At 47.1% G+C, this 26,964-nt stretch overlaps 1 protein-coding gene across 5 annotated transcripts in view; it reads right to left on the bottom strand.

The window, feature by feature from the left end:
- ACER1 (alkaline ceramidase 1) overlaps nucleotides 1-26,964 on the bottom strand; it is a 54,147-nt gene that overhangs the window by 5,627 nt on the left and 21,556 nt on the right. For 3 of the 5 annotated variants that reach the window (XM_086409821.1, XM_086409824.1, XM_086409825.1), the window contains one exon: nucleotides 18-132. In XM_086409821.1, the coding sequence (XP_086265947.1) occupies nucleotides 18-96 (79 nt within the window). In that variant the 5' untranslated portion in view covers nucleotides 97-132. Of the gene's footprint in view, nucleotides 1-17; nucleotides 133-17,424; nucleotides 17,584-26,964 lie in introns of those variants that run through there. The other 2 variants (XM_086409820.1, XM_086409822.1) reach the window with 1 other exon arrangement.

Below are 26,964 nucleotides of genomic sequence, written 5' to 3'. Positions count from 1 at the left end.
CCAATGTCCCCACCTACCTGTGACTGTGAAGAGAACGAACAGCACGTAAAGGTAGCGGGAGCGTTGCTGGATGTATGGGCGCATCAGAAATGTCATGAGGGGCCCAAAGATGAAGAAGGTGACATTGCTGAACTGGAGAAGGAGGGGAAAGCATAGTGAGGGGCTGTCAGACAGAGGAGGCTGAGCTCGGTCACCCTCAGTCATTATCCATCTGGTCAGCAGCCGTCTCTCAGGCAGTGAACCGACCCAGGGTCTATCCATCTTCCAGCGGACCAGTCAACCACTCATTGGTAGATCCATTACTCCATCCATTACTCTGTGGGCTCCTTAATTCATTCAATGCACATGGTGAAGACTATCTACTTACATTTTCCTTTCGGCAACAGTGTCCCCCAAGTTTGAGCTGGGCATTCAACTACTCAACTCAAGACTACATTCCCCAGCCTTCCTTGCAGCTCACTGTGGCCTTGTGACCTGCTCTAGCCCACAGGACAGAGCTGTAAATGAATCTATCAATATAACTTCCAGGTCAGTTCTTGAGAAGCTTGCCTGCTTGCAAGTTCTTGAGGCTTGCTCTCTACTTCCTATGGACTGAAATGCAAACATAGTGGTCATGAACTGGCCTTGGCCTAGTGACTCACTTCTAAAAAATAGCCTGAAGGGACTTGCCTGGCAGTCCAGTGCTTAAGAATCCACCTTGCAATGCAGGGGGTTTCCTTGGTAAATCTGTCTGCAATACAGGAGACCTGGGTTCAATCCCTGGGTTGGGAAGATCCCCTGGAGAAGGGAATGGCTACCCACTCCAGTATTCTGGCCTGGAGAATTCCATGGACAGAGGAACCTGTCAGGCTACAGTCCATGGAGTTGTGAAAGAATCAGACAGGACTGAGCAATTAATACTTTTCACTTGCAATGCAGGGGACATAGGTTCAATTCCTAGTCAAGGAACTCAAATCCCATATGCAGTTAAGCCCCCACATCTACTGAGCCTGCACACCACAACTAGAGAGTCCATGTGCTTCAACAAAAGATCCTGCATGCCAGAACTAAGACTGTGACTAAAACTCAACTCAGCCAAATAAATAAGTACTAAAAAAGAAAAGAAATACAGGGAGCAGGGACTTATCTAGTGGTCTAATGGCTAAGACTCTGAGTTCCCAATGTAGGGGGTCTGAGTTCTATCCTTGGTCAGGGAACTAGATTCCATTTGCCACAGCTAAAGATTCCTCATGCTGAAACTAAGACCTGAAGCAGCCAAATTAAAAAAAAAAAAAAAAACAGAGCACAGTGGTGGGTATGGGGAAAATCATTCACCTGATACAAGGTCAACATCTATAGCCTAGGTCCTGGTCACCTGTACAGGTTCCCAAGACAGGAGCCCTCCTGATTCCAGGAGAACCCAAAGCTCTCCTGGGACAATGATGGATCAGCCCAAAGGTCACCATTTAAGAATCCAGCCTTGGCAAACTGGTTTCCCAGCGCATGGTCCCACCTACGTCCTTGTTTTCCATGTCAAAGTCTCTGATGTTTATCAACGGACAAGGTCAAACACATCTCCAGGAGGGCCACCCAGTTCACAGAAGCTCCCCTAGAACACAGAAATCGCCCCACCCCCAACTTGCCCTGTCTATATCACGAAACCCTACCCACTGGAATAGATACCCCTGCCAAAGCAGGATACCAGACTTTCTCCTTTAGGAATCTGAAACTTGGAGCAGGCACAAAGCCTGGAAGTCACCAAGATGGAGTTGCATCATTGACAACTCTCTACAGAGGCTCTGGGATATTGTTATGATACTTGAGATGTGACAACTATTTTGCCACCCATGAGAAGACAAGGCTGAGGAAAAAAAAAAAAGCGAATGCTTGAGGACAGTATTTGCACATCTGCTGAATCCTGCAGACCTACTGTGGGTCCCAGCCTTCCTAAAACAACTCATCTTTCCATTTTTTAACACATCTCACTATCTTTCCAATATTCTCTCTTTCCCTCTCTTGTTTGTTTCTTTGTTTTTGTTTTTGCTTAAGTTAGTTTTTTTTTTTTAATTGAAGTATAGCTGATTTACAATGTTGTGTTAAATTCAGGTGTACAGCAAAGTGATTCAATTATACATATATTTGTTCTTTTTCAGATTCTTTTCTATTATAGGTAATTACAAAATTCTGAATGTGATTTCCTGTGCTATACAGTAGGTCTTTATTGATCTATTTTATATAGGAGTAGTTTGTATCTGTTAACCCCAAGCTCCTGGTGTATCCATCCTCTTTGGTAACCATAAATTTGTTTTCTTTGTGAGTGTTTTGTAAATAAATTCATTTGTATTATTTTTTAGATTCCACATGTAAGTGACATCATGATATTTGTCTCTGTCTGACTTACTTCACTTAGTATGATAATCTCTAGGTCCATCCATGTTGCTGAAAATGGCAAAGTTTCATTCTTTTTTAAAATTTTATTTATTTATGGCTGTGCTGGGTCTCCAATGCTGTGTGCAATGGGGGCTAGTTGCGGTGTATAGGGGCTGCTCTTCAATACAGTGCACAAGCTGCTCGTTGCAGTGGCTTCTCTTGTTGCTGAGCACAGGCTCTAGGTGTGTGGGGACTTTAGTAGCTGCAGCACATGGGCTTAGCTGTGCCATGGCATGAGGGATCTTAGTTCCCTGATCTGGGGTCGAACCCACATCCCCTGCATTGGCAGGCAGACTCTTAACCACTGGACCACCAGGAAGTCCTGTTTCATTTGTTTTTATGGCTGAGTAGTACTCCATTGTATATATGTTCCACATCTTCTTTATGCAGTCATCAAAGGACATTTAGGTTGTCTCCATGTCTTGGCCATTGTAACAATGCTGCTATGAACACAGAGGCGCATGCATCTTTAATTAGTGTTTTTATCTTTTCCAGATATATGCCCAGGAGTGGTAAGGTAGCTCTCTACAGGCTGAGCCCCATGAATCCAGCAGCAGTGGTATATTAGCTAGGGTTCTTTCGTAGCAAGCAACAGAAAGTGATTCTGATGAACTTAAACTATAAACTGTGTGTGTGTGCACGTGTGTGGTTACTTATTTAATTGACCAAATTATTTATTCATGTATTTGTTCTTTCATTCACTTATTACAAGGAGCTCGGTGATGAAAGGAATTGCAGAGAACAAGAAAACCAGAACCAGGAATAGCTTTGGCCCTTTAACAGACAATCTCTCCAGGGGGCAATATTGGGTACGAATGAAAACAACTGTATTCAGTCCTTCTGTGCAGGCCCAAACTTCAAATTCCAGAGAGTGGGGATGTCCCTGGCGGTCCAGTGGTTAAGAATCCACCTTGCAATGCAGGGGAAGCAGGTTCAGTTCCTGATTGGGAAACTAAGATCCCATGTGCCACACAGCAACTAAGCCCACGGGCCACAACCACTGAGCCCATGTGTCACAGCCGCAGAGTCCATGAGCTGCAACAGGAGATCCCACGTGCTACCACTAAGACCTGACATAGCTGAATTAAAAAAAAAAGTCTGGAGAGTGTAGCCTGGGCCACATCTGATCCTTGGAGGAGACTACTTCGAGTGACCATCCCACCAAGACCATAACCAGGTGGCTGATGAAGGGGAAATGGAGCCATGGATACTGAATGGGCAAAAACCCCACACAAATCTGACGTCCCCTCCATCTTCAGCCACATGCAAGCCCTTAGGGAAACCAAGCATGCCTGAAGATACTGAGCCATCCAGCCTCCCAAATTCTTAAGCCTCCACTTAGAACACATCTGTGATTCCCATACATCAAATCCAGATTCTTTAACTTGGCTTACACATTCCCTCTGTAACTACCTTTTCCCACCTTCAACTGTACAGTCTGGGTGGAAAGAATAACTCAGCTCCTCCAAAGGAGTCTTACTTTACTTCTTACCTCCTTGAGTTTGCACAGACTCTTCCCACTGCCTGTAAGGCTCTCATTCCCATGTAGCCCTCTTTGCCAGCCCAACTACTCTGTATTTAGCCTGGGGATTGCTTTCTTCCTAAAGCCTTCCTAAGCTTACAGGGCAGGGTCAGGGTGGTCTTCCTTTGTGTCTCATGCAGTCCCATATTTCTGACCCTGGTCTTGCTGTTCTAGAACTATCTGGGTCTCCTGCTACATCTAGTCTTGAGAATAGGGATTGTGGCTTCCACCTTCTCCCTTATAACCTCAGGAGCCAGAATACAGTACAAAAAAGTCTTACTGAATGACCCAGATAACCACGATGGCGTGGAGTCAAACACCCTACAGTGTGAAGCAAGTGGGCCTTAGGAAGCATTACTATGAACGAAGCTAGTAGCGGTGATGGAACTCCAGGTGAGCTATTTTAAATCCTAAAATATGCTGGTGTTAAAGTGCTGCACTCAGTATGTCAGCAAATTTGGAAAACTCAGCAGTGGCCACAGGACTGGAAAAGGTCAATTTTCATTCCAATCCCAAAGAAGGGCAATGCCAAAGAATGTTTAAACAACTGTACAATTGCACTCATTTCACATGCTAGCAAGGTTATGCCCAAAATCCTTTGAGCTAGGTTTCAGCAATACATGAACCTAGAACTTCCACATGTACACGTTAGGTTTAGAAGAGGCAGAGGAATCAGAGATCAAATTGCCAACACCTGTTGGATCACAGAGAAAGCAAGGGAATACCAAAAAAAATCTACTTCTGCTTCACTGACTATGCAAAAGCCTTTGTGTGGATCACAACAAATGCAAAAATTCTTAAAGAGGTGGGAATACCAGACCACTTTACCTGTCTCCTGAGAAACCTGTATGTGGGTCAAGAAGCAACAGTCACAACCTTACATGGAACAACTGACTGGTTCAAAATTGGGAAAGGAGTATGACAAGACTGTATATTGTCACCCTGCTTATTTAACCTCTATGCAGATTTCACCATGCAAAATGCGGGGCTGGACGAATCACAAGCTGGAATCAAGACTGACGGGAGAAGTAGCAACAACCTCAGATATGCACATAATACCATTCTGATACCAAAAACTGAAGAGGAACTAAACAGCTTCTTTTTTATAAAAAAAATTATGTATTTATTTATGGCTGTGCTGGATCTTTGCTGCTGCTTCTGGGCTCTTTCTCTAGTTGTGGTGCCTGGGCTTCTCACTGCAGTGGCTTGTCTTGTTGCAAAGCAAGGGCTCCAAGCTCGGGCTTCAGTAGTTGTGGTGTGTAGGCTTCCAGGGTCTAGAGCACAGGCTCAACAGTTGTGGCTCACTGTCTCAACTGCTCCCAGGCGTGTGGGATCTTCCCAGATCAGGGATTGAACCTGTGTCTCCTGCACTGGCAAGGGAATTCTTCACCACTGAGCCACCAGGGAATCCCTAAACAGTTTCTTAATGAAGGTGAAAGAGGAGAGTGATCTCCTATTGACTGGCTCTCAAAACAGTTCAAATGGATTTACCTGTCACACATAGGAAAACACTTGGCAAGGATGTCCCTGGTGGCCCAGTGATTAAGAATCCACCTGCCAGTGCAGAGGACATGGGTTCAATCCCTGGTCCTTGAAGATCCCACATGCTGAGGGGCAACTAAGCCTGAGCGGCACCAACTTAACTGAGCCCACATACCTAGAGCCCGTGCTCCCAACAAGAGATGCCCGCACATGCCACATCTAGAGAAGGCCTGGGCACCGCAACAAAGACCCAGCTCAGTCAAAAAAAGTAGTGAATTTTAAAAAATACTTGGCAGAGGGTCCTGCATCTAGAAAGTTCTGAATAGAAGGTGCTATAACTTCCTAATTACTTTCTAGTTACTTTCTAATCTTTTGAGCACGTGACTTTACAGGTTGTTCTTAATCCTCACACACCCATCAAGGCCAGGCTTTCTAGCTCCTGTTTGGCAATGTGGAACCCAGGTCTCAGAGAGGTAGAGTGATGTCTCCAAGGTTGCACACCTCTGAAGTTTGCTTTTACCCGGTGCTTTGAAAGATAGGATGGGATTTCCCTCGTGGTCCAGTGGCTAAGAGTCTACACTCCCAATGCTGGGGGCCCGGGTTCCACCTTTGATCAGGGAACTTGATCCCACATGCCACAGCTAAAGATCTCACAAAACGCAACTAAGACCCAGTGCAGCCAAACAAATAAAAAATGTTTTAAAAATTTAAAGAAAAACAAGAGGACTAGATGTGTGGTGATGACTAAAGGGGGGCTCCCCTGTTTCCTGGATATGTCATCTAATTTCTCTGAGTCCCCCTTTCATGCAAAAGTAAAATTCATGCACCATTAATGCTGTCTAGGTTTTGATGATCGTCTCCTATTGTACTGTAAACCTAGACAGTGTATTAAAAGCAGAGACTTACTTTGCTGACAAAGGTCCAAATAGTCAAAGCTATGGTTTTTCCAGTAGTCTTTCCATGTACAGATGTGAGGGTTGGACCATAAAGAAGGCTGAGTGCTGAAGAACTGATGCTTTTGAACTGTGGTGTTGGAGAAAACTCTTGAGAGTCTCTTGGACTGCAAGGAGATCAAACGAGTCAATCCTAAAGGAAATCAACCCTGAATATTTATTGGAAGGACTTCTATGAAAGCGGAAGCTCCAATACTTTAGCCACCTGATGCAAAGAGCTGACTCATTGGAAAAAACACTAATGCTGGGAAAGACTGAAGGCAGGATGAGAAGGGGACAACAGAGGATGAGATGGTTGGATGGCATCACTGACTCAATGGACATGTGTTTGAGCAAGCTCCAGGAGATGGTGAAGGACAGAGGAGCCTGGTGTGCTGCAGTACATGGGGTCACAAAGATTTGGACACAATGAGTGACTGGACAAGAACAACAGCGATGCTACCACGAAGGCTGTTGGCAAGGGAGAATGGGTGCATGAGGCCAGGCATTGAAAAGCTACCTTGCTGGGGACATGGTTTCAGCTCAAGAAATAGTAAAGGCTGCTGCTGCTCTTGTTATTGTTGAAGGAGATAATAATAGCAGGCTTATTATTGGTACAGATACTCCAAGCTCAGCTGCCTACATAATGAAGGTAGGGGCCCTTGAGTGTGTAGAATGAGGACTCAGTGACAGGCAGTGCCTGTAACTAATAAGCTCCAAGTGGCTTCGGAGTCTCTGATAGAATCAGAGCCCAAGTTTCCCAATCACTGGCCCCACCCAGACTCCAAGAGTTGGGCGAGGCACCCGCCCGAGATTACCGCCAGTCCTGAGCTCTCACGCGCATGAGCTGGACTGCTTGCGACGCGGCCCCGGAAGGTGACTTCACGTCAGTTCAGTCATTCATTCACTCATTCATTCAGTCAACAATCATCCACCCCTTCAGTACCGTCTGTGTGCTCAAGGACACTGTTGTTGTTGTTGTTCAGTCACTAAGTTGTGTCTGACTTTCTTCGACCCCATGGACTGCAGCAGGCCAGGCTCCCCTGTCCTTCACTATCTCCCAGAATTTGCTCTAACTCATGTCGATTGAGTTGGTAATGCCATCCAACCATCTCATCCTCTGTCAGCCCCCTTTTCCTCTTGCCTTCACTCTTTCCCAGCATCAGGGTCTTTTCCAATGAGTTGGCTCTTCACATCAGGTGCCCAAAGTATTGGAGCTTCAGCATCAATCCTTCCAATGAATATTCAGGGTTGATTTCCTTTAGGATTGACTGGTTTGATTCTGCAGTCCAAGGGACTCTCAAGAGTCTTCTCCAGCCTCTTGCATTAGCAGGCGGATTTTTTTTGTTTTACCATCTGGGCCATCAGGGAACCTCCCTTCAAGAATGTCGCCAGTGTCTGAGACAAAGTCCCTGGGACTTCTCTAGTGGTCCGGTAGTTAAAATGCCACACTTCCACTGTAAGGGGCATGGGTTTGATTCCTGGGCAGGGAACTAAGATTCTGCATTCCACACGGCATGGCCAAAAAAAGAAATAAAAAACCCTCAAAGTCCCTCCCTTTTACCAGGTATCCAGTCAGAGTTTGGGGGTTATTCTGTGCCTCATTTTCCTCCCCTATAAAATGTAGGCCTTGGGGTTTCCCTGGTAGTCCAGTGGTTAAGAATCTGCCTATCAGTACAGGGGTTCAATCCCTGGTCCAGGAAGATCCCACATGCTGAGGAGCAACTCGACTCGGGGGCCACAGCTACTGAACCCACACCGCCTAGAGCCGGTTGCTCTGCCGTAAGAGCAGCCATTGCAATGAGATGCCGGCACACTGCAACGAGAGAGTGGCCCCACTTGTCACAACTAGACAAAGCCGGAGCAGCAACGAAGACCCTGTGCGGCCAAAAATAAAAAAGTGTTAAGACAAAACCCACAGGCCCTATCTCTGAGCACCACGGTGAGGACTGGAGAACTGAGTGCTGCAAGACCAGGGGGTTTGGGCAGTTTTGTTCACTGCTGCCAGCCCCCAGTGTCTAGAACAGTGCCTGGAGTGCAGTAGGTGCCCAGCAAATTTTTGTGGAGAATAATACACGCAAAGAATATGTGTCAGGGGAATTCCCTGGTGGTCCTGTGGCTAAGACTGCACTCCCAATGCAGGGGGCCCAGGTATGATCCCTGGTCAGGGAACTAGATCCCACATGTGGCAAATAAGAGTTCACATGCCCCAACTAACAGATCCTGCATGCTGCAACTAGGACCTGATGCAGCCAAATAAATAAAGGCTTTTTAAAAAAAAGAATATGTGTCAATAGTGCGTACATGTGCCTGGCACTTGCGCAGTGCGCCATGGGGCAGCTATTATTCTAGAATGCTTTGCTGTTTGGATCATCAAAATCTGGCACGGCATCTGGTAAGTGGATGTGGCTGGATTCCTTAGGGCTGGAAGGAGGAAAGGGAGCGAGATGGGGGAAGGGAAGGAGGAGAGGGAGGAAGGAAGGAGATTGACTTGAATTAACGCCTCACCTCATCTCAGCCTTTCTCATTTACCCACCATCCTGGGATAAAACCACAGCCCGGGGACTTCCCTGGTGGTTCAGTGGCTAAGAGTCTTACACTCCCAATGCAGGGGTCACAGGTTTGATCCCTGGTCTGGGAGGATTCCACACGCCGCTGGGCAACTAAGTCCGAGTCACAAGTACTGAGCCCAGAGCCGCAACTACTGAAGTCCACGCTATAGAATCTGTGCTCTGTAACAAGAGGAGTCGCTGCAACGAGAAACCAACCTGTGCACCACGATGAAGAGTACGCCCCCCACCCCCGCCGCTCATCACCACCAAAGAAAGCTCATGCGCAGCAATGAAGACCAGAGCAGCCTAAATAAATAAAAATTTTTTAAAAACATGCTTCTTTCCAAGGCACGACTTCACCTACTGTGACTTCCATGAAGACAGAAAACACCTGTTTTATCCTCAGCTGTGTCACCAATGCCTTTAAAGTTGGGCACCCAGTAGGTACTCCAGAAGAATTTGTTGAATCAATTAAATCAAGAAACATGGCTGGGGGGGCAGGAGGGATAAATTATAGTATAAGATTAATAGATACATACTGCTGCTGCTGCTGCTGCTAAGTTGCTTCAGTCGTGTCCGACTCTGTGCAACCCCAGAGACAGCAGCCCATCAGGCGCCACCGTCCCTGGGATTCTCCAGGCAAGAACACTGGAGCCGGTTGCCATTTCCTTCTCCAATGCATGAAAGTGAAAAGTGAAAGTGAAGTCGCTCAGTCGTGTCCGACTCTTAGCCACCCCATGGACTGCAGCCTACCAGGCTCCTCCGTCCATGGGATTGTCCAGGAAAGAGTACTGAACATAAAATAAACAACGAGGTCCTATTTTCAGCACAGGGATCCATACTCAATACCCTATAATAAACCATAATGGGAAAGAACATGGAAAAGGATTTCCTTGGTGATCCAGTGGTTAGGACTCTGCATTCTCACTGCTGGGGCCCTGGGTTTGATCCCTAGCGGGGTAGCTAAGATCCCACAAATAGTGAGGCATATATGCTATGCTATGCTATGCTAAGTCACTTCAGTCGTGTCCAATTCTGTGTGACTCCACAGACGGCAGCCCACCAGGCTCCCCCATCCCTGAGATTCTCCAGGCAAGAACACTGGAGTGGGTTGCCATTTCCTTCTCCAATGCATGAAAGTGAAAAGTGAAAGTGAATATATTCTTTGTGTGTGTGTATCTATCTATCTATATATATATATCCCTTGGATTGACCAGGCAAAAACCCTGGAGTAGGTTGCATCTCCTGCACTTCAGGCAGATTCCTTACCCACCGAGCCACCTGGGAAGCCCCAGCGCCCCACAGAAACCCCCTTGTTGCATAGGAACTCAGTCCTCTAAAGTAGGAAATGGCAACTCACTCCAGTCTTCTTGCCTGGAAAAGTCCACAGACAGAGGAACCTGGCGGGCTACAGTCCACGGGGTCCCAAAGAGTCAGACATGACTGAGCACCATGCGTGCACTTGGTTAATATCTGCTGAATAGGAGGAATGAATGAATGAGTTTTTCTTCCCTAGCACATACCACAACCTGGCATCCTATACCCTTCAGTCTCGTTTAGTGCTTCCATCTCCCAGGACACCAACCCCACTGCCCCTGCGTGCACACTCAGTCGTGTCCAACTCTCTGTGACCCCCTGGACTGGAGCCCACCAGGCTCCTCTGTCCAAGGGATTCTCCAGGCAAGAATACTGGAATGGGTTGCCATTTCCTCCTCCAGGAGATCTTCCCCACCCAGAGACTGAACCCATATCTCCTCTGTCTCCTGAATTGCAGGCAGGTCCTTTACCTGCTGAGCCACTGGGGAGGACCCATTCCAGCCCCATGACAGCAGGCATTTCTGTCTGCTTTGATCACCACTGTGTCCCTGGAGCTGGAGCAGTGCCTGGTTCCATCAGTTTCCGATGAATGAAGAGGGAAATAAAGGAGGAGTTTCAATCTACCCCGGCGTCAGCTCTAGGAGGCCAGCGGTGGGGGGTGGGGGGGTCACCGATGCCTGTTTCTGCGAAGGAGAAGAGAGATCCAGAGGGACCTACTGAGTCTGGGCCCGGGATGTAGCAGGGGCGTTCTCGTCAGTTTCAGGTGTGCAATTATCCTATTCATGGCATCTGCTCTCCCTGAGGGCAGGAACCATGCCCTCCTTGGTTTCTGTTGGGCCTGGCATACCAGAGGTGCTCTGGAATTAATTGCTGTTGCTGTGGGAATTCCCTGGCGGTCCAGTGGTTAGGACTCAGCGCGTTCACTGCCGGGCACAGGTTCAATCCCTGGTCCCTGAAACTATTAATACGATCCTGCAAGATGTGCAATGAAGCAAAAAAAAAAAAGGAAAGAAATTGCTGTTGCTGTGAATGTTGAGAAGAAAGGCAGAAGAAGGAGGTGTGGTTTTGAGCTCATGGGACCTGTCAGTCACAGCCAGGTGCTCAGAGAGGGGCAGGCCTTGTGCCTGGGTCACAGGCATCCAGGGAAGAGAGAGATGGGAGTTATTAGCACACTGCAGAGGCCAGCCATGCCAAGGTTGTCTGAAGAGGAGGTGAGGAAGCTGATGGAGGTGTGGGCACTGCAGCTGACAACCTCCTGGCTCTTATCACCCTGTCAGTTCAATACCCACCCCCCACCAGACTCGCCCTACTCATTCCCACCTGCCCATGCAGCTCCCCACAGCAGGCACACCATCCCACTGCTCTGGATCTGATCATCTGAGAGGGAGTTTTCTAGGGAGGATGGGATGCAGAGCTTCTGAAACTTTGGCAGGATCCCAGGGAAGAAATTTCAGCAGCACAGCTGCCTCTGGGAGTTAAAGTCAGGGTTGGGGAACCTTGAAACACCTCCCTACACCACTTGAAACTCTCCCAACTTAACAGCAGCCCAGAAGGAGGCCACCAAGCCAAAGCAAACAGGCACCGACTGGGGTGGCCCACACACCACGCACCATGCTCATCCTATTCCAATCCCTCCCACCATGCTCTGTTCCAGCTGCACCACACTTCCAGACTCCTGGCCAGACTGTGAAACGCAATCAGGTGTCCCAGCCACCCCCACAGTGTGGAGTCCCCCATGCTCCCAGGTCTGCCATGGCTCCCCAGTGCCCGTACAATGGCGCATGGACTCCTCTGCCTGACAGCCTTGTCTTGGCCTCTGGAAACCTCACCAGCCCCTTTCCTCACCTTCCGTCCCACCCCCTCAGGCAGGCAGCCTAGGTGCTGGCTTCCAGCTACCAGTTCTTGTCTCTCACCTCAAGACCTTGGCATGTGCTGTTTCCTTTGACCCATCCACTTTAGAGAACATTAACTTATTCCTTAAGCATCGAGGTTCCCTCCCCCACCCACCAAACAGAGGTGTCACACCCCACCCCATGGTTCCCCACCATTACTTCGGGAGCCCTCTTTCTCCCTTAGTCACGAGCTAACCCTGGGGTTGGGAGGAGTCCACTCTTAATTCTGAACCACCCCCTCCACAGCCTGGGGGCCCTAAGCCTCTCTGGGACCTGGAATCACCCAGCACAAGTTGGTTTACAGCATTTTTGCTAAATGCATAATGAGCCAATCGATGAATACAGGAAAAATTTCAAACACTCCAACTCAGTATTGAAAGCTTCATCTATGCATTCCCCCGGTGGCTCAGTGGGTAAGAATCCACCTGCCAATGCAGGGGACATGGGTTAGATCCCTGGTCCGCAAAGATTCCACATGCCACAGAGCAACTAAGCCCCATGGGCCACAACTGCTGAAGCCTGAGTGCCCTAGAGCCTGTGCCCAGCAAGAAGAAGAGCGACCACAATGAGAAGCCTTCACACGCACACAGCAACGAGAGTAGCCTCCGCTCACTGCAACCAGAGAAAGACCCCGAGCGGCAACGAAGACCCAGCACAGCCAAAAATAAAATTTGTTAATTAATTTTTTAAAAAACCTTCATCTTTACCTGGCCCCATATTTTGGGCACAGAGACACACCTTCCCAAACTGGTTGTCCCTCTTTTACTTCTAAGACTTAGCACATCATTTTCTTCTCTTCTGCTCCCTTTCCTAGACTCCTACCAGCCTTGGTGAGCTCCTATTCTTCCTTCAAAACCCAACTCCTAGGTGCCCTCCTCCATGAAGCCTCCAGAAACCTGAGCCGAGTCCTCCAGCACATCCTTCTTCTATACCCTGACTGTGTTGAGCTGGGCCCTGCCTCTACCAACTCCAGGCTCACGGCTCCTTTCCAGCAGATCAACAAGAAAGCAAAAGATTCTTCAGAGAGCACTGTTTTCCAATTACAAGTTATGACTCCTAAATGGATTGTGATGAAATCCATGTGAATGGATTTAAAATTTTCTTTCATGGGCTTTTCCTGGTGGTCCAGTGGTTAAGAATCCACCTTCCAACGCAGGGGACGTAGGTTCAATCCCTGGTTGGGGAACTAAGATCTCACATACTAAGGGCAACTAAGATCAAGTGCTGCGATTACTGAGCTATGAGCCTATGGGCACAACTAAGATCTGATGCAACCAGAAATAAATAAATACTAAAAAAAATTTTTTTCTTCTACATCGTCTTTCATTTACATACCTAGATCAAAAGCATGCTTTTAAATAGCTGCCTAGTATTTTGACATGTATTCAGCACTACACAGATTGGTGAAAATGTTATGGTTTCTTTTTCTTTTTTGGCTGTGCAGTTTACAGGATCTGAGTTCTCCAACCAGGCATTAAATCCAAGTCCTCCTCCCTGGTGACTCAGATGGTAAAGAATCTGCCTGCAATGCAGGAGACCCCGGTTCCATCCCTGGGTCAGGAAGGTCCTCTGGAGAAGGGAATGGCTACCCACTCCAGTATTCTTGCTTGGGAAATCCTGTGAACAGAGGAGTCTGGCAGGCTACAGTCCATGGGGTCGCAAAGAGTCTGACACCACTGAGCAACTAACACTTTCACTTCACTCTTCAGTGAATGCGCAGAGTCCTAACCACCAAACTGCCGGGAATTTTCTATGGCTTCTTTTTTATTCACTTATTTATTGCCATTGCAAATGTCTCAGAGGTGACATTATACACAGACTTTGCCAGCCATAGGGATTGTCTCTTTGGTGAAAGTTCCTAGAGGTACAATGGCAGGGTCAGGGGTAAAGTTTATTTGTAAATTGATGTCTTTTTTAAATATTGATTTATTTGGCTGCACCAGGTCTTAGTTGCAGCATTTGAACTTTTAGTTGTGGCATGTGGGATCTAGTTCCTGGACCAGGAATCGAACCTGGGCCCCCTGCATTGGGGGCACAGAGTCTTAGTTACTGAACCACCAGAGAAGTCCCTGTAAATTGATATCTTGACACAAGTTGTCAACTTGCTCGAAGGAGGCCACAGAATGTGAGTGTGCCCACATTCATTAAAAAAAAACAAACTCATTTTTAACTCCTGATTTGAGAGGCCAAAAAGAAAAAAATAAATTGTCTTCAATTTGGGCTTTACAAAAGAAAAACTTCTTATATGAACAGGAAGCAGACTACAGCTCCCTGAGTCAAATCCAGCCCACTGTCTTTTGTATGGCCCATGTGCTAAGAATGATGTTTACAATTTTAAAAGGTCACAAAAAGGGAATTCTCTGGTGGTCCAGTGGTTAGGACTCAGATTCCATTGCAGGTGGCAAGGGTTCCATTCTTGGTTGGGGAACATCCCAGGAAAAAAAAAAAGGTTTCAAAAATTAAAACAAGGACAATATCTTGTGACACGTGACAATTACTTGAAATTCACATTTTGGTGTCCACGAATAAAGTTTTATTGGCATTCAGCCATGCTCTTCTGTTTACATATCATCTTGGCTGATTTCTAGCTACAAGGGCAGAATTGAGTAGTTTTGAAAGAGATCATGTGGCTCCCCAAAATCCAAAACTACTGTCTATTTGGGCTTTCCAGGTAGCTCAGATGGTAAAGAATCTGCCTGCCAATGCAGAAGACACGGATTTGATTCCTGGGTTTGATCCCTGGGTCGGGAAGATCCCCAGGAGGAGGGCATGGCAACCCACTCCAGTATCCTTGCCTGGAAAATTTCATGCACAGAGGAGCCTGGTGGGCTGCAGTCCATGGGGTCGCCAAAGAGTTGGACATGACTTAGCTAAACAACATTGTCTATCTGGTCTTCACAAAAAGAGTTTGTGGGGGCTCCCCTGATGGCTCAGGGGTAAAGAATCCGCCTGCCAATACAGGAGACGTGGATTGGATCCCTGATCTGGGAAGACCCCACATGCTGCAGAACAACTAAGCCTGTGCACCACAACTACTGAGCCTGTGCTCTGGAGCAACTACTGAGCCCACGAGCCACGACTACTCAAGCCTGTGTGCCCTAGAGTCCGTGCTCCACGACGAGAGAAGCCACTGCAATGAGCAGCTCGAGCACCGCAACTAGAAAGTAGTCCTTGCTCATCGCAACTAAAAAGCCTCCACAGCCAAAAATAATACATAAAATTATGTATATATAAAAGGAGTTTGTGGATCCCCGAAGTATATGCCTTATTAGCTATAGTGATGGGGTTAGGGAACTCGGAAGTGTGTTGGAGGAGAAAGTCTCTTCTATAACAACTCAGATTCGATTTCCCCATGCCCTGATCTATTTGCCAAAGCCTTTTGAGTAGAATAAAAGACATCCTAGGGAATTCCCTAGTGGTCCAGTGGTTAGGACTTGGCACTTTCACTGCCAGGGCCCGCTTTCGATCCCTGGATCAGGGAGCTAGGATCCCACAAGCTGCACAGCCAAAAAAGAAAAAAACAAAAAAGATGTCCGAGGTGAATACTGTCTGGTGACACTTCTGTTTCTGTCTGATAACTATCTGGAAAGGCAGGTATTGGATGCTGATGATGTAGAAATCTGTCGGAATATGTGTCATGACCAGAATCGGTTTTTAGACCTACAGCCTTGGCGAGTTACCTACAAGCTATTCAATTTTCCATATTTAGAGACGGGCTGAGGGCCCAGTGGTTAGGACTGTGTTTCCACTGCAAATAGGTACGGTTCAACCTCTGGTCCAGGATCTAAGATCCTGCAAGCCCAAGGGCACAGCAAAAAAAAAAGACAGGTTGAAGAAGGATAGCATGGAGCGGAATTTTACACAAGAGCACACAGATCCGGATGCAGCCCACACCTGAGCCAGCCCTCTCTCCATGCCTTCTGTGGGGTGGGGCTGGAGATGGAACTTTCTGGACTGCTGTGGAATGCAGAGAGGAGGGTTCCAGAACCCCCAACCCTCTTCTCTGCCTCTAGGCATTGGCATATTCAGCCCCCTCCCATTTTATAAGGAAAGGCCATTGAGGGCCAGGAAGGGCCAGTATCTCAAACGCTGGGGCAACTGCAAGGATGCCTTGGTTCTCAAACTCTCAGGCTCCAGCTTGGAAAATGCTGAGGTCAAAGGTAACAGAGTCAGAGCAACTTGGGTATTGTGGCACTGAGCTTCCCCTTCTCCAAGAACAAAGCCTCTCTTGGATGTGTCAAGTTCAAATCCCACATTTGAGTACCAGGGTGACCCTGGGCATATCCTTCAGTCTCCCTGAATGCCTGTTTCATCACCTGGAAAATGGGATTAACTAACTCCATATACTATGCATGCATGCTAATTTGCTTCAGTCGTGTCCAACTCTTTGCAACCCCATGGACTATAGCCCATCAGGATCTTCTGTCCATGGGATTTTTCAGGCAAAAATACTGGACTGGGTTGCCATGCCCTCCTCTGGGGGATGTTTATATGTGGTGCCTAATTCCCAGGGAAGATTAAATGGGGTTTTTCAGGCAAAATATTTAGGACGATGCCTGGCACACAGGCATCGTGCAGGGCACAGAGTAAAGGATGTTTCCTCATTACCCACCATCCTGGGAACTCCAGGAAATGTCCCCAGCAGCCCGCACAGGACAGCATAGCTGCACGTGTCTTTGCTCACGCACATCTTTCAAGCTTCAGTTAAATGCCACTGCCATTGACACATCCATTGACACAGGATTTTTGAGCTCTTTTCCTGTGCCCCCATAGCAAGGGCTGGGGAAAGGATGACCAGTCATCCTGTTATACCTGAAACTGAAGGGTCTCCTGACACAAGACTTATGGTGCTGAAACCAAGACTGTCCCAGTAAACCGAGATGATTTAATCACCCTGGGCTGAGAGTATAGCTGAGAATAAAGTAGACATAACCACCTACTCCAGGAAGTCCTCCCTGATCCACCCCTCCACCACTGGCTCAGAAGCCACCTCTTGGCTTCTCTGAAGCTGCCTTTGCACCTCCCTTTACAGCAGCATCACCCTGGCTTATGAATGCCTGGAGTAGCCTCTGTATCCTCCATTCCAGGAGGGCAGAGAGGACTCTTTTTCAGGTCACTATTGCGAGGCTCATGCCAAACAGAGACAGTCTAGTGAATGAAACCCAGCAAGGCAAGCCTTGCCTAACAGATGAGCAAACCGAGGCCCAGAGAGGCGGGCCACTGGAGCAGGATTTCCCAGCAAGGAGGTGGAAGAGCTGGGGCTTGAACCCCTGTTAGCTGAGACTCTGTCCTGCCAGCCCTCCCACCCGGCCCCTCACCGTGTTGTAGAATTCGGCCACCAGCTGTGAGTACTGGAAGTTGGGCTCACACCAGTCCACCTCGGAGCTCTGGTAAGCGAAGACGCTGGGCATCTCGACACCTCACCTGCCGCCCGCTGGCTGTGTCTGGCAGAGAGCAGCATCTGAGCCTACAGAGGGACAGGCCCAGCCAAGGCAGGGAGAGGATGGCGGAGTGCCCTGCGGCAGGCAGGTCAAGAGGAGGAAAAACCTGCTGGACGGCTCCCTGGTTGCACCAGGGACAGCCTGCCTGTGAGGTGGTGGCAGCTGCCCTGGGCATAAGCAGAGGGGCTGGCACCATCCAGGGAGGGCAAGGAGGAGTGGGAAAGGGGGCCTCCCTTCCCTGCTCCCTAGGAGTGGGAGTTAGGGAGACTGTTCCTTGGAACAGTAATTTTAAATACTGGTGATGTTAGATCACCATCCTCACTTTACAGATGGGCAAAGTGAGGCAGAGGGCAGTCCTTTGCATAGAGCATGCAAGGTGAGGACACCAAGATGTGCACATAAGCAGGCTCCTGACTCCAAGCTTCTACCCAGATGCTGCCTTTAAGCTACATATCGCAGCCTCCCAAATCCAGGCCAAGAGCTGCACATCTGCCCCCACGGACTCTACTCAGCTCCCTCGGGGGCCTTTGGTGATATGACCTCCTTTGAGGGTCCCAGTCTTCCTGTCTGGGCTATGGGAGACTGGGCTGGATTGAAACCATTTCTCTTGGGCAGACAAGACCGCAGATACCTGGAAGGTCTGAGTTTCCAATGAATGGGAGGGGACTGTGGAGTTCCAGGCCTGGGGTTCCCAGTCCTGACTTTCCAGGGCTGTGGAAACCTCTGGTTTGAGAGTCAGACAGACTTGAGTTTGAATTCTGAGTTCCTCCCATTCCTAAGCTGTGTGACCATGGGCAAGTGAATTCACTTCTTTGAGCCTCAGTTTTCTCACCTGTGAGATGAGAAATAATAGTACTTCCCTCTTAGGGATTCTGTGAAGATTTAATAAGCTGATACAGCATTTCCTTAAGGAGAACATTTTTTGGTGAGGTGGACCTGCATTCACTTAGCTGTGTGGCGAGAAATCTATTTACTCTTTTCAATTCTCAATAGTTACAAAAGAGGGGCTCAGTTGATGCTAATATATGTTTATGCCTCAACATTTAATCCCTTTGTTTGATAAACACAAAGTACTGTTTGCCTGCCTTCAGCAGGCAACAGTATCCAGCTAGACCATCTAGACATTATTTACTTTATTTTAAAGTAAGTTTGTCTTCTAGCTGCTCATAGCCACTTTCCATTCATGGCAGAGTTCTTACAAAGTTTCTTTTTAAAAATAAACTTACTGAAGCCTTATCATTCTTGCGGTAGTTACAAAAATCTATACAGGTGAAAAAAACCTGCATAGACAGATATGATAGACACACAGACATGAATAATGACAAACTGTTGACATCTGAATAAGGTCTACAAATCACACTGACATAAGTTACTTGGTTTTGAAATTGTAACATTATATAATATGTAACCCAGGTAAGAGAAATTGGAGAAATATGATAGAAGGATACAGATCTGTCTGTACACTTTTTGCAACTTCTTGTGAGTGTACAATTATTCCAATATAAAGAGTTTTTTAAGTAACTGGTTTGGGGTTTTCAGTGGTGGATGAATAGCTCAACAAAATGTGGTCCACCCAAGCAAAGGGATATTATTCAATGTTAAAAAAGAAGAAGATTCTGACACCTGCTACAATATGGATGAACTCTGAGGATATGATGCTCAGCGAGAGAAGCCTGTCACAAAAGGACAAATACTGCCTGATCCTACTCACAGGAGGTCCCTAGAGGACCTCAAACCATAGAGACAGGAAGTGAGGGCCAGGGGCTGGGGGTGGGGTGGGGAGTGGGTATTTAATGAGCACAGAGTTTCAGTTTGGGAAGATAAAGTCCTGGAGATGAATGGTGGGGATGGTTGCCCAACATGTGAAGCTACCTGATGCCACTGAGCCTAGGCTCAAAAACGGTTAAGACAGGGACTTTCCTCATGGTCCAGGGGTTAAGAGTCTGCACTCCCAATACAGACAGCACAGTTTCCATCCCAGGTTGGGGAACTAAGATCCTGCATGCTGCAAGGTGTGGCTAAAAAAAAATTAAGATGGTACATTCCATGTTATGTATTCAGTTCAGTTCAGTTCAGTCGCTCAGTCGTGTCCAACTCTTTTCGACCCCATGAATCGCAGCACGCCAGGCCTCCCTGTCCATCACCAACTCCCGGAGTTCACTCAAACTCACGTCCATTGAGTCAGTGATGTCATCCAGCCATCTCATCCTCTGTCATCCCCTTCTCCTCCTGCCCCAATCCCTCCCAGCATCAGAGTCTTTTCCAATGAGTCAACCCTTCGCATGAGGTGGCCAAAGTATTGGAGTTTCAGCTTTAGCATCATTCCTTCCAAAGAACACCCAGGACTGATCTCTTTCAGAATGGACTGGTTGGATCTCCTTGCAGTCCAAGGGACTCTCAAGAGTCTTCTCCAACACCACAGTTCAGAAGCATCAATTCTTCGGCGCTCAGCCTTCTTCACAGTCCAACTCTCACATCCATACATGACCACAGGAAAAACCATAGCCTTGACTAGACAGACCTTTGCTGGCAAACTAATGTCTCTGCTTTTGAATATACTGTCTAGGTTGGTCATAACTTTTCTTCCAAGGAGTAAGTGTCTTTTAATCCCAATTTTAAAGTAATTGATCTAGGTTTTTAAAGGGGTGTTATTTGACAAAATACCTTAAGTAAATAAGAGTTTAGGGAGGGGGTGGATATAGGAAAATCTTGAGGGTCGTCTGTAAAGTCAGAAACTTGGGAACTATTGAGTTGTGTATGTATGCTTATGGTTCAGCCCAGAGCTGGCACTGAACTAAAAGAGGCTATTATACCACCATCACCACAATCACCATCACCATCATCACCTGTTTTTGCTGTTCAATCACTCAGTCGTGTCCGACTCCCTGCAACCCCATGGACTGAAGCATGCCAGGCTTCCCTGTCCTTCACTATCTCCCAGAGTTTGCTCAAATTCATGTCCATTGAGTCAGTGACACCATCCAACCGTCTCATCCTCTGTCGTCCCCTTCTCCTCCTGCCTTCAATCTTTCCCAGCATCAGGGTCTTTTCCAATGAGTCAGATCTTTGCACCAGGTGGCCAAAGGATTGGAGCTTCAGCTTCAACATCAGTCCTTCCAGTGAATATTCAGGGTTGATTTCCTTTAGGATTTCCTGGTTTGATCTCCTTGCTTTCCAAAGGACTTTCAAGAGGCCTCTCCAGCACCACAGTTCAAAAGCATCAATTCTTTGGCACTCAGCCTTCTTTATGGTCCAACTCTCACATCCATACATGACTACTGGAAAAAACACAGTTTTGACCATATGGCCCTTTGTCAGCAAAGTGACATCTCTGCTTTTTAATATGCTGTCTAGGTTTGTCATAGTTTTTCATCCAAGGAGCAAGCATCTTTTAATTTCATGGCTGCAGTCACCATCCACAGTGATTTTGGAGCCCAAGAAAATAAAATCTGTCACTGTTTCCACTTTTTCCCTATCTATTTGCCACGAAGTAATGGGACCGGATACCATAATCTTAGTTTTAAATGCTGAATTTTAAGCCAGCTTTTTCAATCCCCTCTTTCACCTTCATCAAGAGGCTCTGTAGGGACGTCCTTGGTGATCCAGTGGTTAAGACTCCATTCTCTTAACGTAGGGGGCCCGGGTTCAATCTCTGGTCAGGGAACTATATCCCAAGTGCTGCAACCAAGGGCTTCCTTGGTAGCTCAGATGGTAAAGAATCCCACTGCAATGTGGGAGACCTGGATTCGATCCCTGGGTTGAGAAGATCCTCTGGAGAAGGGACCGTCTACCCACTCCAGTATTCTTGTCTGGACAATTCCAGGGACAGAGAAGCTTGTCAGGCTATAGTCTATGGGGTCGCAAAGAGTCACACAACTGAACGACTTTCACACTCACACTTCACATAAGCAAAGACCCAGCATGGCCAAATAAATTTTAAAAGGAAAAAAAAAAAAAGAGGCTCTTTAGTTCTTCTTCACTTTCTGTCATTAGAGTGGCATCATCTACATATCGGAGGTTGTTGGTATTTCTTCCAGCGTGAGTGATCTAGCCCAGCATTCCACATGATGTACTCTGCATATAAGTTAAACAGGGTGACAATATGCAGCCTTGCTGTCCTCCTTTCCCAATTTTGAACCAGTCAGTTGCTTCATGCAAGGTTCTAACTGTTGCTTCTTGTCCTGCATACAGGTTTCTCAGGAGATAGATAAGGTGGTCTGATAGTCCCGTCTCTTTAGGAATTTTCCACACATCACCATTAGCACCACTACCATCACCATTTCCATCATCACCATCATCGACAAGATGTCAAAGACTTCCATGTTCACACTCTGCCAGGAACACCACCACCTTCAAGATCCTCTGAAGGGATGGAAAAGATGTCACATTTAGAGGTGACAAAAGTTTCCAGAGCCTGGATTCAAAGCTTGGCTTGGCTGTCTACCAGATCAGCAACAACCAAACTGTAGCCATAGCCCACCACCGTCGCCATCACCCCAGCCTCTCCAAGCCCAGTTGGAAGCAGATAGCCTCCCGCGTCCCTCCCTAGTCAAATCTGGGCCAGGAATAGTTGTCAGGATCTGGTTCTCCTGAATCTTGGTCAAGGTTTAACAGCCAGAAGGAAGGTGATGAGAGGTGCCTACACACAGCCCAGCGTGGGGTTGGGAAAATTGCCTGCACACACAGACTGGGGCAACAGGATGGTGAGACAGCTGTGTGGGTGCTGCAGGGTGGTGCTCGCCTTCTGCCAGATGGCAGGTGTGTGAAGTGCCAGAGCCTGGGTGGAGAGGTGACAGGTCTCCGTGGGCATGCAATGAATTAGCACAAACAGCAGCTTGAGACAATACACCTTTACTATCCTACGGTGCTAGAGAGGAGGAATTCAAAAGGAGTCTTATGGGGCGAAAATCCAACTGTGGGCAGAGCTGTCTCCTTCCAGAGGCTCCACGGGAGAGTCCAAACTCTAGATTTTCCTAGTTTCTAGGGGCGACCTGCTGGAGAAGGCAATGGCATCCCACTCCAGTACTCTTGCCTGGAAAATCCCATGGACAGAGGAGCCTGGAAGGCTGCAGTCTATGGGGTCACTGAGGGTCAGACATGACTGAGCAACTTCACTTTCACTTTTCACTTTCATGCATTGGAGAAGGAAATGGCAACCCACTCCAGTGTTCTTGCCTGGAGAATCCCAGGGATGGGGGAGCCTGGTGGGCTGCCATCTATGGGGTCGCACAGAGTCGGACACGACTGAAGTGACTTAGCAGCTTAGCAGCAGCAGGGACCACCTGCATCCCTGGTTCATGGCCCCTTCTTCCATCTTCAAAGCACATCATCCCCTCTTTGGAGGTCATCATTTTACTCCATCTTACCCCCTTTTCTCAGATTTGGAATTTCTTATAAAGACTCTTGTGAAGACTGGATCCACTATGTAACACAATCTTCTCTCAATTCAATCCTTGAATTAAGGATCTTTAATTCAATGACACCTTTGCCATGGAAAGGCTTCCTTGGTGGCTCAGAAGGTGAAGAATCTGCCTGCAATGCAGGAGACCCAGGTTCAATCCCAGGGATGGGAAGATTCCTTGGAGGAGGGCATGGCAACACACTCTAGTACTCTTGCCTGGATAATCCCGTGGACAGAGGAGGCTGGCGGGCTACAATCCATGGGGTTACAAAAGAGTCAGACAGGACTGAGTGACTAACACTAACACTTTGCCATGGAAAGTAACATATTGCCAAGTTTAAGTAACAAGGATGTGGACACTTGGAGGGAATTAATCATCTACTTGGACTTCCCAGGTGGCTCAGGGGTAAAGAATCCACCTGCACTGCAGGAGACTCAGGTTCCATCTCTGGGTTGAAAAGAAGCCCCGGAGAAAGAAATGGCAACCCACTCCCGTACTCTTACCTGGGAAATCCCACAGACAGAGGACCCTACAGTCATACAGGTGGGTGACAGGCCATGGGGTCACAAAAGAGCCAGACAGGGTTGAGCAACTAAATGACAACAAGTCATCTACTCACCACAGAGGGATCTCAGGATTGGGGGCCTGGGGCTGAACTAAACTGGGGTTGAGATGGATGTGAGGATGGAATTGGGGGTGAGAATGGATAGAGGGTGGGGAACTGGCCTGGGGATAACTATGGAGTGAGGCTGGAGGCCCAGTTGGGATTGGGATGAGGCTAAAGGCAGTGCTGGAGACGGAAGGCACTGGGAATGGACATACAGGTGAGGACAGGAACAGTGTTGAGGTGAGTTTGATGACAATGTTGAGACAGGTTTGGGGATGAGGGTGGACTTGAGATCATAGGAGGGGTCGGAATGGGGACCTCATTCATCCCTCATTCACCATCATAGGGACCTCATGAAGCTGTGGATGGGACTCTGTCCGTGACGACATTGGCATCCCACCTCAGGTCAGCTGCTGTGGGGCTTGTAAGGGTGGGAGGTAGACGCCAGTGGGGTGTCCATCAAGAAGGCTGACGATGAGCCGTGACCCTTCCCCATCTCTGCTCATCCAGGCAAAGGTCTGATGTATGTTACAGAAAAACACAAGTGGCCAAGAGAAAATGAAACTGGCCGATAAGCTTACAGTCCAGAGTTAACTGTTAGGGCATTTTTACCTGAAACAATCATTCATATTATTTATTTTCAACAAAGATGTTGGTGCTATTGTATGTTTGTTTCTAATTTCTTCACTTAAAATGCCATTAACAGCCTGTGATATTTTGAAGCCTTCTTCACTATAATTATTTTATATTTACTTTTTAAAATTATTTATTTATTTGGCTGTGCTGGGTTTTACCTGTGGCATGTGGGATACAGCTCCCTGATCAGGGATTGAACCCAGGCCCCCTGCATTGGGAGCTCAGAGTCTCAGCCACTGGACCAGCAGGGAAGTCCGTAGTTTTACTTTTAACCATGGGAAAATACACAGAACATAAAACTTGCCATCTTGACCATTTTCAGGTGCAGAGTTCAGTGGCATTAAGTACATTTATATTGTTGGACAACCATCCCCACCATCCATCTCCAGGGGAAGGTTGGGAGGAAGGATAAACTAGGAGGCCAGGATTAACAGATACACATTACTACATAGAAAATAAACAAGGTCCTGCTCTATAGCACAAGGAACTCTACTCAATATTTTGTAGTATTTTGAATTTTTTCAGATTCTTTATATACATATATATCTGAGTCGTTGTGCTATACATCTAAAATTAACAAAACATTTTAAATCAACTATACTTCAGTTTTTGAAAAACAGCTGGATTGAAGTATAATTGAATATGATAAACTGCACGCATTTAAAATACATAACTGGGTATTGTCTTGACGTATGTATACACATTTGTGAAACCAACACCGTCACTCAGATAATTAACATGTCTATCTTAGTGTAAGCTTTTTTTGCTGTTGTTTTGATGTCCTTTTTAACAATTAGTTTCTTTTTAAAAATATGGCACATACAAGGCTTGACCAAGAGCTCACAATGAGGAAAACTGAAATCAGTGCAGTTTATTTTATTTTTCTGATTTCCACCACTGACTTTATTTAATTAAAACTAAGTTTCAGGTGTCCATTTTCTGAACAAGGAAGTTACTTTGTTTCATATTTTAAACAATAGCTGTACCCATGTATTTTTATTGTGTGTTTTTAAAAAACTTTTTATTTTGTATTGTGGGACTTTGCTGGTGGCTCAGACGGTAAAGCGTCTGTCTACGATGTGGGAGACCTGGGTTCGATCCCTGGGTTGGGAAGATCCCTTGGAGAAGGAAATGGGAGCAGAAAGAGTGAAGCTCTGGCCCGGCGCTGAGTGGGCGCTCTACGGGGACACTGGACCGGGCACCCTGGGCCGGGCACCGGGCTGTGTGGAGAGGTGAGCGGGCTCGCCTGACCCCGTCCTTGCCACCCCGAGCCAGAAGGGGCGAATTCCTGAGGCCCCGGTCCTCCGTAGCCTCCTCCCGGCGGCGTCGGCGTGCAGTCTGCCTGGTCAGCTAGCTCTTAGAAAAAAAAAAAAAAAGGAAATGGCAATCCACTCCAGTACTATTGCCTGGAAAATCCCATGGACAGAGGAGCCTGGTAGGCTACAGTCTATGGGGTCGCAAAGAGCTGGACACGACTGAGTGACTTCACGTTCACGTTCCCGTTCACAGCTGATTAACAATGTTGTGACAGTTTTAGATAAACAGCAAAGGGACTCAGCCATATGTATACATGTATCCATTCTCCCCCCAGACTCCTCTCCCATCCAGGCTGCCATATAACATTGAGCAGAGTTCCCTGTGCTATACAGCAAGTCCTTGTTGGTTATCCATTTTAAATATTAGCAGTGTGTACACGTCCATCCCAAACTCCCTAACTATCCCTTCGCACCATCCTTCCCCCACCACCCCTGCAACCATAAGTTCGTTCTCTATCAGTCTGTTTATGTTTTGAAAGTAAGTTCATTTGTATCATTTCTTTTTAGATTCCACATACAAGGGATGTCATGTGATATTTCTCCTTCTCTGTCTGACTTACTTCACTCAATATGACAATCTCTAAGTCCGTCCACGTTGCTACAAATGGCATTATTTCATTCTTTTTCATGGCGGAGTAATATTCCACTGTATGTGCCACATCTTCTTTATGTATTCATCTATAGATGGGCATTTAGGTTGCTTCCATGCCCTGGCTACTGTAAACAGTGCTGCGATGAACATTGCAGTGCGTGTATCTTTCAAAGTATGGTTTTCTCCAGGTACATGACCAGGAGTGGGAATGTGGCAGCTCTGTTTTTAGTTTTTTGAGGAGCACCATACTGTTCTCCACAGTGGCTGCACCTATTTACATTCCCACCAACAGGGAAGGAGGTTGCCTTTTCTCTATAGCCTCTCTGGCATTTACTGTTTGTGAACTTTATGATAGCCATTCCGGTTGGTGTGAGGTGATATTGTAGTTTTGACTTGCATTTCTCTAATAACTAGTGGAAATCGGTGCATTTTAAATTGCTAAGACAGATTTTAACAGTACAGATTTTTAAAAGAAAAGCCACTTCCTATTAAAAATTTAAAAATAGAAGAAAATACGGGGACTCTTCCACCCAGATATACTCTCAGCATTATTAGCATTTTGACCTTTAACTTCCCTTTCTGGAGGGGTGTGTGTGGGTGTGGGTGTGGGTGTGTGTGTGTGTGTCTGTGTGTCTGTGTATACGTGCATATACACCAGTATAAGGTTTTAGAGTTGTTTTCTTTCTTTCTTTATTTTTGGCTGTGCTGGGTCTTCGCTGCCGCATGGGCTTTCTCTAGTTGCGGCAAGAGGGCGCTACACTCCAGATGTGGGGCACAGGCTTCCCATTGTGGTGGCTTCTCTTGTTGGGCTCAGTACTTGTGGCACACAGACTTAGCTGTCCCATGGCTTGTGGAATCTTCCCA

The sequence above is a fragment of the Bos grunniens genome, chromosome 7, assembly GCF_055505025.1.
Source record: "Bos grunniens cultivar Pamir isolate PY7600 chromosome 7, Bosgru_T2T1.0, whole genome shotgun sequence".
In the NCBI taxonomy this organism is placed as follows: Eukaryota; Metazoa; Chordata; class Mammalia; order Artiodactyla; family Bovidae; genus Bos; species Bos grunniens.
The sequence above is the reverse complement of the archived record's forward strand: the minus strand, read 5'-3'. Positions and strand labels throughout refer to the sequence as shown.